We start from the raw sequence: 14,762 nt of genomic DNA on the forward strand, positions 1-14,762 counted from the left end.
AACACATGTATTTACTGCTATTCATAGCATACTCTGATTTTCTTTTTTTTTTTTTACAGCCAGTGATAAAAAACAAAAACAAAAAAACAAAAAAAAAAAAACCCCAATAAAATCAAACAAACAAACAAACCGAGACGGAACTGCAGAACCCTGCTGTGGCCCTAGGTGAAATAGAAGAAGTGACACAGTAAAGTTGATCCTGAGCCCCCAGCTGCTAATATTGCTGCAAAAGTGCTCCAAAAATAAATTTATGCTATTTAATCATGCAAACTCCACCGCCTTCCTGCTCACCTAAGAGCGTCCTGTGAAAGGCACGGTTTACAGCTCCTGCACGAGTTGTAGCCGTCTGCAGACGGAGCTCAGGTGCAGTCATGATTTGTCAGTCACATGCTTAGGTGCGGGCTCCCCACTGGCCCCTCTTCTGGTCAGTGGTATGAGGCCAGCAGACTATCAACGTGGCTGCCCGCGAGTTTTCTTTCCTTGTTGCGCACCCTGAGCAGTTGACTACCATGTTGTACGGAAGACAGGATGCTTCAGTAGCTCTCTTGACGGAGGTCTGTCCTGAGGTTGAAGTTCTAAACAGCGCAGAGCCACGTCTCGCAGGCCCGGGGACAGGTGTGACGGGATGGATGGTGCAGTAGTTGCACTCGCAATCTGCGGGAGACCAAACCAGAGCATTGAGCTTCCACAGCAGCTTTGCATGGCACCCACATGTGAATCCCATAGCCTCCCAGGCACACCTACACAGTGTGTTAGGAGTGAGTTTTTCTTCAGCGTTGGACAAATCTTAATTCTTAGTAGCAAACAATATAAACTACTAGTCTTTACTTTTTCTTTTTCTTCTTAGGACAGGCTGATGGCTTGGATCTTTCTAACTCCACTTCAGGAATATGTCAATCACAGCTGTGTGACACCATGCCAGATAAGAGCTGTCCTACAAACAGGTAAAGGATGACTCTAAATCACTTACATCTACCTACTTACTCTTAATCGCAATCAAACTCCCCCTTCGCCTCACCTTAGCAAATTCACAAATGATTACTAAAAAATGCAAATTGATAGAAGAGAAAGAAATCCTAAAACGTCTCTGATCTAGAGACAGAGTGGTGCACACACATCTTACACACCGGAAGACAAAAGTCCTTTCCCACCTTCCCAAGTGTAACCACTCACTGTCCTTGTTTCTCCTTCTACAGGGAGGAAAACAAAGCCAAACGTTTCCGTTGAGCACAGTCCGTTCAGGCTTTAAGCATCCTAGTCATAGAGCAATGCCTGGTCCTGAGTTTGACAACACTGAGTAAATTCCTTATAAGGAGCACAGACAAGTCAAAAGAAGTGCACTAAAAGTTTGGGGAAGAGCTGGGCTTGGGGGACACTCCTTTGATCCTAGCACTCGGGAGGCAGACATAGGCAGCTCTCTGTTTAAGCCCAGCCAGGACTATAGAGACCCCGTCTCCCTTCCCAAACAAAACAAAACGTGGGAGTAGAGTAGGGTCAGTGGGTGGGAACGCTTGCTGCACAAGGCTGCCGGTCGGCCTGAGCTGGGATTCCCAGACCCTGTGTAAAAAGCCAGGTCTGAGGATGCCTGTCTGTAAGCCTAGCAGTCCTACAGTGGGGTGGACGCTGTGCAGTGACCAACACAAGAACCCCACACAAACAAGATGGACAGCAAGGACTGACACCTTAGGCTGTCCTCTTATCTCCATGTGTCATGGCTCGCGCACACACACACACACACACACACACACACACACACACAGACACACACACACACACAGATACACACACACACACACACACACACACACACACACACACACACACACACACACACACTCTTCATATACAAGAATGAGTATCTTTTTTTATATTGGTGGATAGCAGCCTGCACCACCCATTCCTCTGGTTCCAGGGAATCTGCCGCCCTCTTCTGGTTTCTCCAGGCACCATATGCATGTGGTGCACAGACAAACATGCAGGCCAAACTCCCGCACATGTAACATAAAATAAAAACAAAGACTGGTAGGGACAACCCATGAGATTTGACTTCTTCTAATTTTACTACTAAAAAGTAATTGTGTCAGCCAGAATACAGCAAATACAGAGGCGAATGCCAGCAGCAAACCACTGAACTGAGAACAGGACCCCCGTTGAAGGAATCAGAGAAAGAACTGGAAGAGCTTGAAGGAGCTCGAGACCCCATATGTACAACAATGCCAAGCAACCAGAGCTTCCAGGGACTAAGCCACTACCTAAAGACTATACATGGACTGACCCTGGACTCTGACCTCATAGGTAGCAATGAATATCCTAGTAAGAGCACCAGTGGAAGGGGAAGCCCTGGGTCCCGCTAAGACTGAACCCCCAGTGAACTAGATTGTTGAGGGGAGGGCGGCAATGGGGGGAGGATGGGGAGGGGAACACCCATAAGAAAGGGGAGGGGGGAGGGGGATGTTTGCCCAGAAACCGGGAAAGGGAATAACACCCGAAATGTATATAAAAAATACTCAAGTTAATAAAAAAAAAAAAAGTAATTGTGTCATAATCACCTTAAATATCAAAGCAAGATGATTGGAGTGCTTTTCTGCGTTCCAGGGTGGTTTTGCACAGGCCATTTCTATAATGGCGCAGCCAACACTCCAGACGTCACAGCTCCTACCGTACTGCTGACCTCTTAGTACCTAAAACGAAGCAGAGTTAATCTGGAAATTCGACTTACTGAAAGGAGGTCTATTTTTTATGTATAAGTTCAGAGCAAACAGTGGTACAAACAACAAATTACACAGACGACTTGACATCTCATTAGCCAGCTTACTGTCCTTGTGGCACAAAAGCAAACATCCCAGGAAACTAAAGCAGTCCCTCTTCTTATAAGTGGGGCACGAGAGCAAATGGTCACCACACTGAACAGGAAGGACAGGTCCCATTCAGAAGTGCATGCTGTGCTGAGTGTTGACAGACAAGGCCGGCTCTGTGGCTCACCTCTCTTCAGGAAGGAAGAGGTAACTTCTGCATATTTCTACCACATGCACTGACAAACTAACCCCACAATTCTGTGATAAATTTGTGTTAAAGTAACCCTGAAGCAAATCTATAAAACCGTGTCTTTTATAATTCTGATAAGACAGAAAGGAGAGGGTTGAGAGTGAGGGTCTGAAATGGAGGGTCCTATTAAAAACTACCTTATAGGGTCACGGGCTTCTAATTACTAAGTGCACACTGTCCTACTGTGAAGTAGCCTGGCATGATGCTGCCACCCGGAACTCCACAATATTGTCCTCCTTTATACTCAATGCCACGTCTCACCTCAGGCGCCATGAATGCAATTGTCCCCAGTAACTGTCCCTGGAACTCTCCTGCACCAGTTCCTTTGGATGCCAACCTGGCGGCAGCACCGAAGTCTGCAATTCTCAGCCGCTGACCGGTGCTGTCAATGAGCAGATTGGCCCCTGTCCACAGAGATACAAATGACTCTGTGTTAAATCAAACAGGACATAGCGACAGCCTCATGAAGCTCTGCTAGTGAACCATCACAATGTAGGTCCAGCCATCGCCCCACAGAAAGCTGGCCTTGCCTTCCCCTGCTCCATCCCTGCAAAGCCGCACCACTCTCTCTATTGTGGGTCTAACCTAAGGCCTCAGAAGGAAATTCTGAAGATCCAAGTCATAAGGCCCATGGTGAGAAAGGAATAAGCTTAAAAACCCTTTAAAGTCAGGATTCAAACTGTAACAATGGTGAGTTCAGCTGAGCCTATTCAGAATTCAAATTTTGGTACAATTTACATTTTAAGGCCAAGACTTGTTGATCTAATACTAATTAAATTCAAATTATATGGTAATTTTATAATTATAGTTCAATAAAAGTATCACAACAGCACTTCAATACATTGTCAAATACTCAAGATATTCACAACAGAAAATCCAAGTTGCCTTTAATAAATAAAATCTAGGGCTGGAGAGATTGTTCAGCGGTTAAGGGCACTGACTGCTCTTCCAGAGGTCCTGAGTTCAATTCCCAGCAACCACATGGTGGCTCACAACCATCTGTAATGGGATCTGATGCCCTCTTCTGGTGTGTCTGAAGACAGCGACAGTGTACTTATATATAATAAATAAATAAATCTTTTAAAAAAAATCTAAGCTGCAAGATATGACAGAATTTTCTTAAGTTTATGATACACTAATTACCTAAGAAAAACCACGACCAGGGATCTTGTGGGGATGCGCTGTGAAACCAAGATGGGGGTGGAGAAGGCCTTAGTCTTACACTTTCTACCAAGTCACAGCCTTTCTAGTATTGAACACGCTGTGCTATTGAGAAAGATAGAAAGACTCTTAAGGGTCCTTTTAGTTCTAATGGTCATAGGGTTATTTAATCCTAGACTTAAAAACCTGTGTTAGAATCCATCAAAGGCCAAGTTTTAAATGTTTGTTTTTGTGTTGTCATTAGAAAATAATTAGGATTTTTACCTTTGACGTCTCTGTGAATGATCTGGTTCTCGTGGAGATAGGAAAGGCCACGGAGTAACTGCTCTGTGTAGTTAATGACCACTGACTCCTTGAAAGCTCCATATTTACTCAAGAGGTGAGCCACGGAGCCTCCTGGAAGACACAGAATCGTGACCGTGGCTTCTTTACCACACCCTGGCTTCCTAAGCCCACAGCATGAGCTGTTGTGACATGCTCAACTCAGAGTCCACGTCAGAAGTACAACTGACTTCCTATATCAAAACTGTAAATCAGTTAACGTTTCTCTATAGAATGCTCAATTATAAATCCTAAAGTATAAATTTAGATTGAATATAGACTAGATTTCTGCAATGAAGACTCCTGTTCTTTTCTTTTTTCAAAGTGCATAAACTATTACAGATGTGTTACTCAGCAGAAGGTAAGAGCAGGGGAGGAGCAGGAAGACAGCTAGGTATCAAATGTCATGCACTGGCTCTGACGGGGCAAGTCACAAACCCAATGAGTCTCATAAACCATCTGTTCAGTTCATCCTCATGAAAAACAACAGGTAAGGAAGGGGCTTCACTACTGGGTCTCACTGGGGAGATGGCTCAGCTGGTACAGTGCCTGCCATGGATACAGAGAGACCCCAGTTCAACCTCTTGAACCCACATTGAAAACCCAGGCATGGTGGTATGTCCCTGTGGCTTCAGCATGGGCCAGCCATCTCAGCCCAGCTTCTGAGCTCTAGGGTCAGAGAGAGATCCTGTCTCAGAAAGGGTGGAGAGTGACCGAGGCGCTCGCCGTCCCAGACATCTGCACGCACACAGTCACACCACTGAGCACACACAAGCATGAACTAGAGACGCACTCTTAAACCACACAAGGACTGGCATATCTGGAGCCATTGTTACATAGTATATAGAAGTGAGCCAGTCTATGTTCAAGAGAATGAGGTTTAACTCTGTGTCTCAGTGCTGTTTCCTCTGAAGTTAAGTTTTCAAACTATACCTTAATTGATTTAGATCTGTTTGAGACAGATCCTCACCTACGGCTCAGGCTGGGCTTGGACCAAGCACCCTTCTGCCTCAGCCTTTGAGTGCACTGCACTACCCAAAGGCACATGCCCTGCTTAGTAACTTTATTTCACACTTTTGGAAGCATTTCTTACAAAACCATAATCTATACAATTAGTGATGACCATCAAGAGAAATATGGAATTTAAACGGACCAAGAAAAAAAGATTCTTATACACCAAGCCATAAAACCACTCCTAAGAAAAGTTGCTGAGCTGGGGAATGCAGCTCGGTGGCAGGGGGCTTGCCTAGCATATACAAGGTCAGTTGGCAGGGGGCTTGCCTAGCATATACAAGGTCAGTGGCAGGGGGCTTGCCTAGCATGTACAAGGTCAGTGGCAGGGGGCTTGCCTAGCATGTACAAGGTCAGTGGCAGGGGGCTTGCCTAGCATGTACAAGGTCAGTGGCAGGGGGCTTGCCTAGCATGTACAAGGTCTGGGCTCGATTCCAGGCACAGCAAAACAAAACAGCAAGGCGGAAAAATTTTAATATTTACTAGATTTAAAATATAGACAATACTTTTTGTGTATGCCTGTATATTAGGAGTGGTTTGTTTTTAGATACCCAAGGGTATTTATAATGGGGCACTCAGCACGCTGTGTGCCAGCAGAACGTACCCGCCATCCACTCGATGAAGAGGTTGTAGTTGCTCTTCTCGCACGTGGCCCCCAGCATCCTGATGATGTTCGGATGGTTGAGGTGGCTCATCATCCTGATCTCTTCCCTCAAGGCTTCCACCACTTCCTCCTGCTCAGAAGATGTGTTTCTGACGTAGGTCACCTGTTTTAATAAGCACATTAACAGGATCTTGGGTTTTACTGTTCTAAGTTTTCAAACCAATCTGACGTAAAATGGCAAATCCAAACTACCTCACACACTGCAGCAAATGGCACTTACTCCAGGGATGCAGCATGCTTTATAAAAGCAGCAACTCAACAGGGAAGCACAAGCCAGACCCCTCTACACAAGAAGAATACAGCTCAGTGAGCAGATCAGAAAATGGCGTAAGGGTGCTGCGGCCAAGACTCTTACTGTACAGAACAGTAAATACGGGAAAAGCCAATGACAGGCTAACAATGACTTTAAAGAGGGAAGTCATCATTTCTGCATCCTAGCGAGTGCGTGAACTCATTATAGAGAGTGGGGGTCTTTAGGCGGCACGCGAGAAGGGCAGGAATGACCTACCAGCTCTCTGACCATTTTCATTCAGGACCTTACAGTGACCAGCTTCAACTCTTAAACATTTATTTATTTGTTACATAGAGGTACACTGTGGCTGTCTTCAGATACCAGAAGAGGGCATCAGATTTCATTACAGATGGTTGTGAGCCACCATGCAGTTGTTGGGAATTGAACTCAGGTCCTCTGGAAGAGCAGTCAGTGCTCTAACCACTGAGCCATCTCTCCAGCCCCCAGCTTCAACTCTTAAAAAGAGTTCATGTTTGTGCTGCTTCTGAAGCTTTTCCAAACTATCAAGTGTGGCGGCAAAATCTTGTAATCCTACCACTAGGAAAGCAGAGGCAAGAAGGTCCCAAGTTCGAGGCCAGCTGGGCTACACGATGCTTCCAAAACCAAACCAAACACCTCTACCACCAAAGCTCTAAGATGCCGGCATTTCGTCCTTTGAGTTCACAGCTGCATATATGTCATTTCATAATGTGAACACTCTCACCCTGTGCTCCCAATACTGACCTGTTTCACAGCCATTAAAGTTCCAGTGCCCACATCCTGTGCTTGGTAACAAGAAGAAAATGCTCCGAGGCCTATCTGCTGCCCTTTCAGCCACTCGGTGTCTTCTCTGTAGGGCTGCTTCGCTTTGGTATGCCCTGGTAGGGTTTCTGGTGTCTGTGAATTGAAGAATCGTTTTGCTGTTAGAAGAGCAAGATGCTATATAATTAGACCGAGAAATACTATTCTAGTTCCCACTCCACCCATGAATGGACACTGTGTAAGTGACAATCATTTCAGAACCGGCCAGAAGTCTCGAAGCGGCTAAGTACCGCTACTGCAATGACTCAGAGTTGTTGTCACGTGATTGCGCAGAAGGACGCTCACATCCGCCCCCCCTCGGAAGCACCGTCCCCGGCAGACTTCAGCACGGGCTCCCAGGACCGTGAAGACTACTCACATCCTGCTGGATGATGATGATATCCTCTCCATTTTCCACCTGCAGCTGAGGGACTATGGGGAGGGCGTCCTGAGAAGCCGACATTGCCATGGCAATCGCGAGCGCCTCCTCTTCCTCAGCCTCCATCTTCTCTTTGCACTTTTGATTGTGATTGACGTCATCTTTGTAGGTGTCATCACTTTCGGCCTTCTCAGGAGAGAGGACGGCGACTTCGGACTTGAAAGTGACTGTTGTGTCACTTGAAGGCATAGATGCTTCAAGAAGGTCCTCGATACTGGAGTTGAGCTCGGGGTTGACATCTAACCTGCACTTGTCCTCTGCTGGGGTGAATGCCGTCTCCTCACTGGGTATGACGGCGCTGCCACTGTTGCTGCCACTGCCAAAGCTGTCATCACACTGGGAAGCACTGTTCAGGTCGAGTGTCATGCTGTTTTTTGAGGCATCCCCTAGTTTGCTTGTGCTACCCGGAACGGGTCGGGATGGCTTTGGCCTGTGTATGTTACTGGAGGGTGGGGGTCTCGACTGAGTAAAGACTGGGGAGAGTTTTTCTGAGTCTCGGTTCTCAGAGCAGGTCCTCTGGAACTGTAGGGAAAACTTGCGCTGTGTTTGGGGAGACGCAGAGGGTATTTTACAGGGAACAAACGCCCGAGGTCTATGCTTAGAAGCATCTGTTACAGAGCCAGCTGGGACAGACGGGGCAGATGAACATGGGGCTGATATTGCTGGAAACATTAACTGAGGAGGAGACAAAGGAGAGGAGTTCAAACACTGACTGTGGGGTCTGCCTTTTGTTTGAACTGTTGGCTTTGGTTGTTCTGTTGTTGCTGAACTAGGAAGTCCTACAGAAACGCCAGCCAGTCTGTCAGAAATGTCCTCTGAGCTGGCACTCAGTCTCGTAGCTTTTAATCCTTTTCCAGTTTTCTCTACATGGGCTGTGTGCTCAAGGGAGCTGCTCTCTGGATAGCGGGGAGGGGCCAATGCCTGCGAGCTGTCCTGCTGGCCATCCAAAGTGTCTTCCGAACCCAGCTGGATGACCTCGGCAATTTCTACCTCGTCTGCAATGGCCATCAGACGCCGGCGCATCCTGGCGAAGTGGGAGGATCCAGAAGCACTTAGCATGGTTACCAGCTTGGAAAACAGGGCGGGCACTGTGGTCACCATTCGTGCTGAGCTCAGATAAATCCTCCGCGAGAGTTTGCCGACCATAGAGTGGGAATTGTCAATGGATTGCAAGGCAAAGGCTAAGAGGGACAGCAGCTTCTTATACCTGAAAGGAGAAACACCTTCAGTTACTACAAGAGCTCAAAGTACCAGAAATAAATGCACGGTTTTAAAAAGGCAATTTATAGCCTGCCCTGTACACAAAAACCATTCTGGTATGAAGAATTTATAAACGTTTAAGTAGCCTAGTCTTCAGGTTTCTATGCTACTCAAATATTAAGGTTTTAGTGTGTGATCAAGAAGAGAGGCAGGCACTGATTTCCACAGGAAAGTTACCTGATTTCAACAGGCTCGGCTTGTGAGACATCGGTACTGACAATATGAGGATAAAATTCCGCAGGAAATTCCAAGAGCAATCTGTCTATAAGACAGAGGCGACCCAGGAGTTCTTGCCAGTTGTTTGATTCAGCTTGGTTTCCAAGAATACAACTTAAGACGTAATCAACGCCACCAACACCGATGGATCCTACACAAATAAAAATAAATGGTGGAAAAACAGCATTATAAAACTCTAAAACGGGGTTGGGGATTTAGCTCAGCGGTAGAGCGCTTGCCTAAGAAGCGCAAGGCCCTGGGTTCGATCCCCAGCTCCGAAAAAAAGAACCAAAAAAAAAAAAAACTCTAAAACAAAACATGAGTAAATAATGGGAAGGCTCATAGAAACGCTCTGGATTCTACGGGTCTCAAGGGCGTCTCTTAGATTCTTATTTTTAACACAGCTGAATGAACAGATTTATAAAGTTACTTCAACAACAGTCTTCTGAGAACTATTAGGTCAGGAAACAGTAAACAGTGCTCATTATTTTAAGGTAGAAGTTATTACCAGCTTTAAGTATTTCTCGTCCAACTGCCAACTCCCCCGCTTGGCCCTTGCAGAGCTCCAACAGTGTTGATATGGACAGCTGACTCGTGCGGCTACGAAGAAACAAAAGCAGCCTTAATTCCGACTGGGTCAACAACTCGCTGATGAGCTGCACATGTCATGGAATCTCTACAGCGTTTCTTACGTTCCCAATTGTTCAAGCAACTCCCCAGATAAGCGGCCCAGAGTTCCAGAAAGTGGGCTACATAATACATGCCATCTAACCCATCCTCGGATGGAAACACACGATGTTCCCCGTGCCTTTACTAACTCTACAAAATTAACCTAGACTCGGAAAGATGAACAGGAGCGAGAAGGCTCTGACAGGGCAGCTGCAGAAGCAAACAAGGGAGACTGAGCCGCTCTGGCCAATCACCAAACTGTGCTGGACGGAGACTGAGCCGCTCTGGCCAATCACCGAACTGTGCTGGACGGAGGTGGTAAGTGCTCGACAGAATCTCCCAGGGGCGCTAAACAAACTCGAGCTTCTCTGTCTGCTGACCTAAGAGTCCTGGCCTAGGTCACTTCCACTGCTACCACTCTTACTTCTCTCGGGTTTGAAGACTGTAGGATGTGAATAAGGTACAGGATCCTGTCCTGAGCCACATGAGGCAGAGGCAGGTATAATCAGTTACTCCTTGTGGTCACATATGTCAGTGTTCTCTCTAATGGGACTTTAGAAAGGATGCCCAGCATAATGCTTTAGACGTATAGGTCCACGTAGTTTGCTAGCCTGGCTTTCCTTGCCGTTGGGGTTTCTTTCCCTACCCCTTACAAGCTTTAAGTCCTAGGCTTTCAGTTCAGATTTCACATTACAAATAGTCAATGATTTGCCAACACAGATGCATCAAGTACCGAGTGTGAGGACGGCACAGACATGTTAAAGCGAGGCCTTACCTATTGGCGTCTGCGCACTTCACTAGGATGGTGTCTACCACTGGCCGGAGAAGTCTCTGAAGTTTGATTCTTTCTGCCAGGCTGTGGCAAGGAGTGTATACCAGCATGGCTCTCAGTGTTTTCTGAGGGGGAAGAAAACCCGAAGGTCAGTCTAACCACATCCACGATGCATCAAGGCAAACGCCCTAAGCTGAGGTAACCTGGGAGAAAAGTAGGTAATAATAGGAATGGCTGACCAGAGCGGGGTGAGCCAGAGCGGCAGTTCGTGACTTAACCCGAGGGGAATCAAGGTGTCCACAGCCAGACCTCCCTGGACTCCAGCTCAATGGGCGCAGTTAATGCTCTAGGTGTGAAGGTTTCTGAGGTCATGGATTCTGATCTGAACTCACATTCATGGCCACTCACGCTTCTGAACAGTGAGAGTCACTAGACCCAACTGTTAAGTTGTGAGTTAGAAAACAAGACTGCAAGAGATGAGCTTGGAGGCTGAGTTTAAACAGATTAGGAAGAAATCCTGCCAGTGCGATGGTTCACGATCACTGGCACTTGTCACCAAACAGACTTGGGTTTGATCCCCAGAACCCACACGGGAGGAACTAAATGGTTTCTGGAAGTGGTCCTCTGACTTCCACATATGCACCCCCTCCCTCCTTCTCTTCTCCCTCCTATTTATCCCAAGGCAGGGGTTCTAGGCCGGGGATGGGTCTCCGCTCCGGGCGTTACTGGTAGTGCCTGAAGAAGACACGTTTCGCCTCTTCGCTCTCAAGATGGAGGGCATGAAGGTTTAACACGGGCAGCCATCTAGTGGTTACAAGCCACAGTGCTCAACATTCTACAGGGACAGCACCTCTGGTGTCCCCACCCCCAGGTAATTATGAGGCTGAGAAACAATGCTCCGAGGAGGTGGAGTCCGAGAAAGGCAACGTCACGTCAGCCTGTAAATCACTTTTCCATCATGCTACCCTGCTCCTGGAAGACAAGCCATGGTAGTAAACTGAGACAGTCTACATCTACTGCATGTGTGACGGTTAGTGCCAACTGACAACCTGACAGACTCTGGGACTGCACCTGGCATGGGCCTCTGCGCCCATGTTGGGACTGTCTTGATTTTGCTAACCTCTGTGGTTAGCATCTTAACTGTGACCAGGACTTGGTTATGTAAGTAGAAGTGAGTCATGGATTAGTGTCTTTCCCTGCTTCTTGACGGGATGCAAGGTGGCCAGCCTCCAGAAGTTTCTGCCACAGTGGACTGTATTTTGGAACTGGGAGCCAAAACAAACCTTTCTCTTATTAAGCTTCTTTTCCTGGGGGTATTTTACCAGTGACAGGAAGGAACTGAGACATCATGGGGCCATTTTGTATAGAAAGTCTCTGAATTTTCTCACAATACTTATTGAAGCTGAGAACAATTTTTTATTGGGAATAAATACTTGTTAATGTTTCATGACATCAAAAATAACAAAAAACCCTCAAAGGAAACTTCCTGACCCTATTGTTGACTGGTTGTTCTTGTTTCCTGAGGTAGGTCCTCACATTACTCAGGCTAGCCTTAGACTTCACACGTGAAGATCAACCTAACTCCTGATCCCTACCTTTCTCCTCTGAGTGCTGGATTTATGGCCCAGAACTACAATACAAGCCATCAAGAAGTTTTAACTTGGCCATATGTGATGCATTCATTCAAGAAAATATATGAACAGCAAGACATTACTAGTAGACGGCAGACAGTAAACAGTGTATAAGAAATCAGGAGCACATTAAGATCAGTAAAATTATATGGACAGACAAAATGGAATACTGCAACTTCTTAGGACTATGGTATAAAAAAATTTTGGTAAAGATGCATTGCTTCTTATAACTGATACCTACAAAAGACCAAAGAAAGAAACTCGTAAGAGATGGGTATGGAATAAAGTACTTACTAAAGCAGCAACGTACACTTTGTAGACAGGGTCAGCGCACACGATAGACAGGACGCTGCAGCACGCCTCCACCACGTCCCCTGAGATGCTGGGCTGGGAAGACCCACTGGCGGCGCCAGCACTTAGGCTGCCTCCGCTGCCGCCTCCAGAAGTTCCAGTGCTCTCCCCGTTCGCCAACAACAGGGCCCCGCTAACATCGTGGGAAAGGCGCCTAAGGGCCATCTCCCTTACGTTCCAGTTTCTAGAGAATAAGCAGCCAACGAGCTCCATTCCGAATGCCTGAATCGAGCAAACACAAGTGTGGAGAAGTAAGCGACCCACGCTGTATTAACGAGTTTCCCACAATTAAAGAAAAATGGCCACTTTTCAAGCCTTGACTGTATCTGACAGATACTTTTAATTGTCAACGTTTTTCTATGAAGAATTACATAATACATACACATTCTTGTGTGGGCTCATGGTGCACATGTGTACATGTGGAGGGCAGAGGTCAACCTCAGGAGCTGTTCCCGGGAGATGTCCACGTCTCTTTTCTTTCTGGTTTGAGATGGGCTCTTCTTTAGGCTCACTAATTAGGCTAGGCTGGCTGGACACTGAGCCCTGTGGGTCCACCTTTCCAGAGCTGGGACTGCAGTGCATCAACACACCTAGTTTTCTATAGGATTCTGGACATTAAACTCAGACTCCTACGCTTAAAAGGAAAACTCTTGACTAGCTGAACTATCTGCTAGGTAACCCTTATGATGCCAGACTTAGTGTGGACATCCAAACTTAGTGGAACATCTGAACTGTAGAGTGTGCAATAGCCCAGAACCTGGACTCAAGCAATCCTCCTGTCTCAGCCTCCCAAGTAGCAGACTCTGGAGGCAATTCTGTCCAAACTCTGCTGCTCTCTGCCTCTGCTCCCTTTTCTCCCCTCAAGCTGAGGGCCAACAGCATCCGGAGAAATGGGGTCCACACCCCCACTCCCTGACTGCCAAATTCATGGGACTTAGAAACTTCTGGGATTGTCTACTGGGGCCTTTCCAGATTATATTAGTTGAGGCGGGGACCTACCGTAAATGTGCTGAGCACAGGCTGAATAATGAGAAATGAGCTCGTTTCCCTTTGTTTCCTGTCTGTGGATGCCCCGTGACCAGCTACTCTAGGTCCTGCTGCCGTGCCTTCCCTGCTATGATTAGCTGCATGCCTTCGGTTGTAAGCTCAAACAAATCCTTCCCTCCATGGTTACTTCTTGCCAGGTATTTGGTCACAGAAACAATAAAAGTAACTAAAGCACGACAGCACTTAATTTGCAATGCTAGTCACTTCAACACATAGAACACACCTTATCATCAAATTCAAGGAATGATCATGCGAAGTTACTAACACTGAATAGCTTATAAGTAAAACTGAGGCTAAACTCTGATAACTGGGTACCTTCATTTTCATAGTTTGTTTTGTTTAAAAACACTAAAACCCAGGTTGGAGAGATGGCTCAGCGGTTAAGAGCACTGACTGCTCTTCCAGAGGTCCTGAGTTCAATTCCCAGCAACCACATGGTGGCTCACAACCATCTGTAATGGGATCTGATGCCCTCTTCTGGTGTGTGTGAAGACAGCCACAGTGTACTCACATATACAAAATAAATAAATTGTAAAACAAAACACTAAAACCAAGAGACAAAAAACAAACTGCAAAGAACTCCATATTTATACACGATTAAAATACTTTATAGAGAAGGAGTATGGCTTTGTACAAAAAACAAGGAAAACAGGACACCACCGGTGTGGAGGCTTCAAGTCAGAATATTTTTCTTAAGAGAAACAGAAATTTGTATGATTTTTGGCTTGTAGGAAAAGGATCAACAGGTGGGATCAGAAGAGAAAAGTGAGACTAAAGAATGCTTTGTTTAAAGAGGAGTGGATACAGAAAATGTGGTACATCTACACAATGGAATATTACTCAGCTATCAAAAACAATGACTTTATGAAATTCATAGGCAAATGGATGGGACTGGAAAATATCATCCTGAGTGAGGTAACCCAGTCACAGAAAAACACACATGGTATGCACTCATTGATAAGTGGCTATTAGCCCAAATGCTTGAATTACCCTAGATGTACAGAACACATGAAACTCAAGATGGATGATCAAAATGTGAATGCTTCACTCCTTCTTTAAAAGGGGAACAAGAATATCCTTAGGGGGGTTGGGGATTTAGCTCA

The 14,762-nt window shown here is 46.2% G+C and overlaps 1 protein-coding gene across 4 annotated transcripts in view; it reads right to left on the reverse strand.

Moving 5' to 3' along the window:
- Map3k1 (mitogen-activated protein kinase kinase kinase 1) overlaps positions 1 to 14,762 on the reverse strand; it is a 65,849-nt gene that overhangs the window by 1,878 nt on the left and 49,209 nt on the right. Inside the window, exons 1-12 of one of the 4 annotated variants that reach the window (XM_087614530.1) lie at positions 12,995 to 13,084; positions 12,556 to 12,834; positions 10,634 to 10,755; positions 9,698 to 9,789; positions 9,151 to 9,340; positions 7,654 to 8,920; positions 7,218 to 7,370; positions 6,143 to 6,305; positions 4,471 to 4,602; positions 3,307 to 3,449; positions 2,550 to 2,681; positions 1 to 654 (exon numbers count right to left, since the gene is read on the reverse strand). The exon at positions 1 to 654 is cut by the window's left edge and continues 1,878 nt beyond it. In XM_087614530.1, coding sequence (XP_087470656.1) covers positions 505 to 654; positions 2,550 to 2,681; positions 3,307 to 3,449; positions 4,471 to 4,602; positions 6,143 to 6,305; positions 7,218 to 7,370; positions 7,654 to 8,920; positions 9,151 to 9,340; positions 9,698 to 9,789; positions 10,634 to 10,755; positions 12,556 to 12,825 — 2,814 coding nt within the window. In that variant the 5' untranslated portion in view covers positions 12,826 to 12,834; positions 12,995 to 13,084 and the 3' untranslated portion in view covers positions 1 to 504. 4 annotated transcript variants of the gene reach the window in all.

This window comes from Rattus norvegicus, chromosome 2 (assembly GCF_021556685.1).
Source record: "Rattus norvegicus strain SHRSP/BbbUtx chromosome 2, alternate assembly SHRSP_T2T, whole genome shotgun sequence".
NCBI classification, from domain to species: domain Eukaryota; kingdom Metazoa; phylum Chordata; class Mammalia; order Rodentia; family Muridae; genus Rattus; species Rattus norvegicus.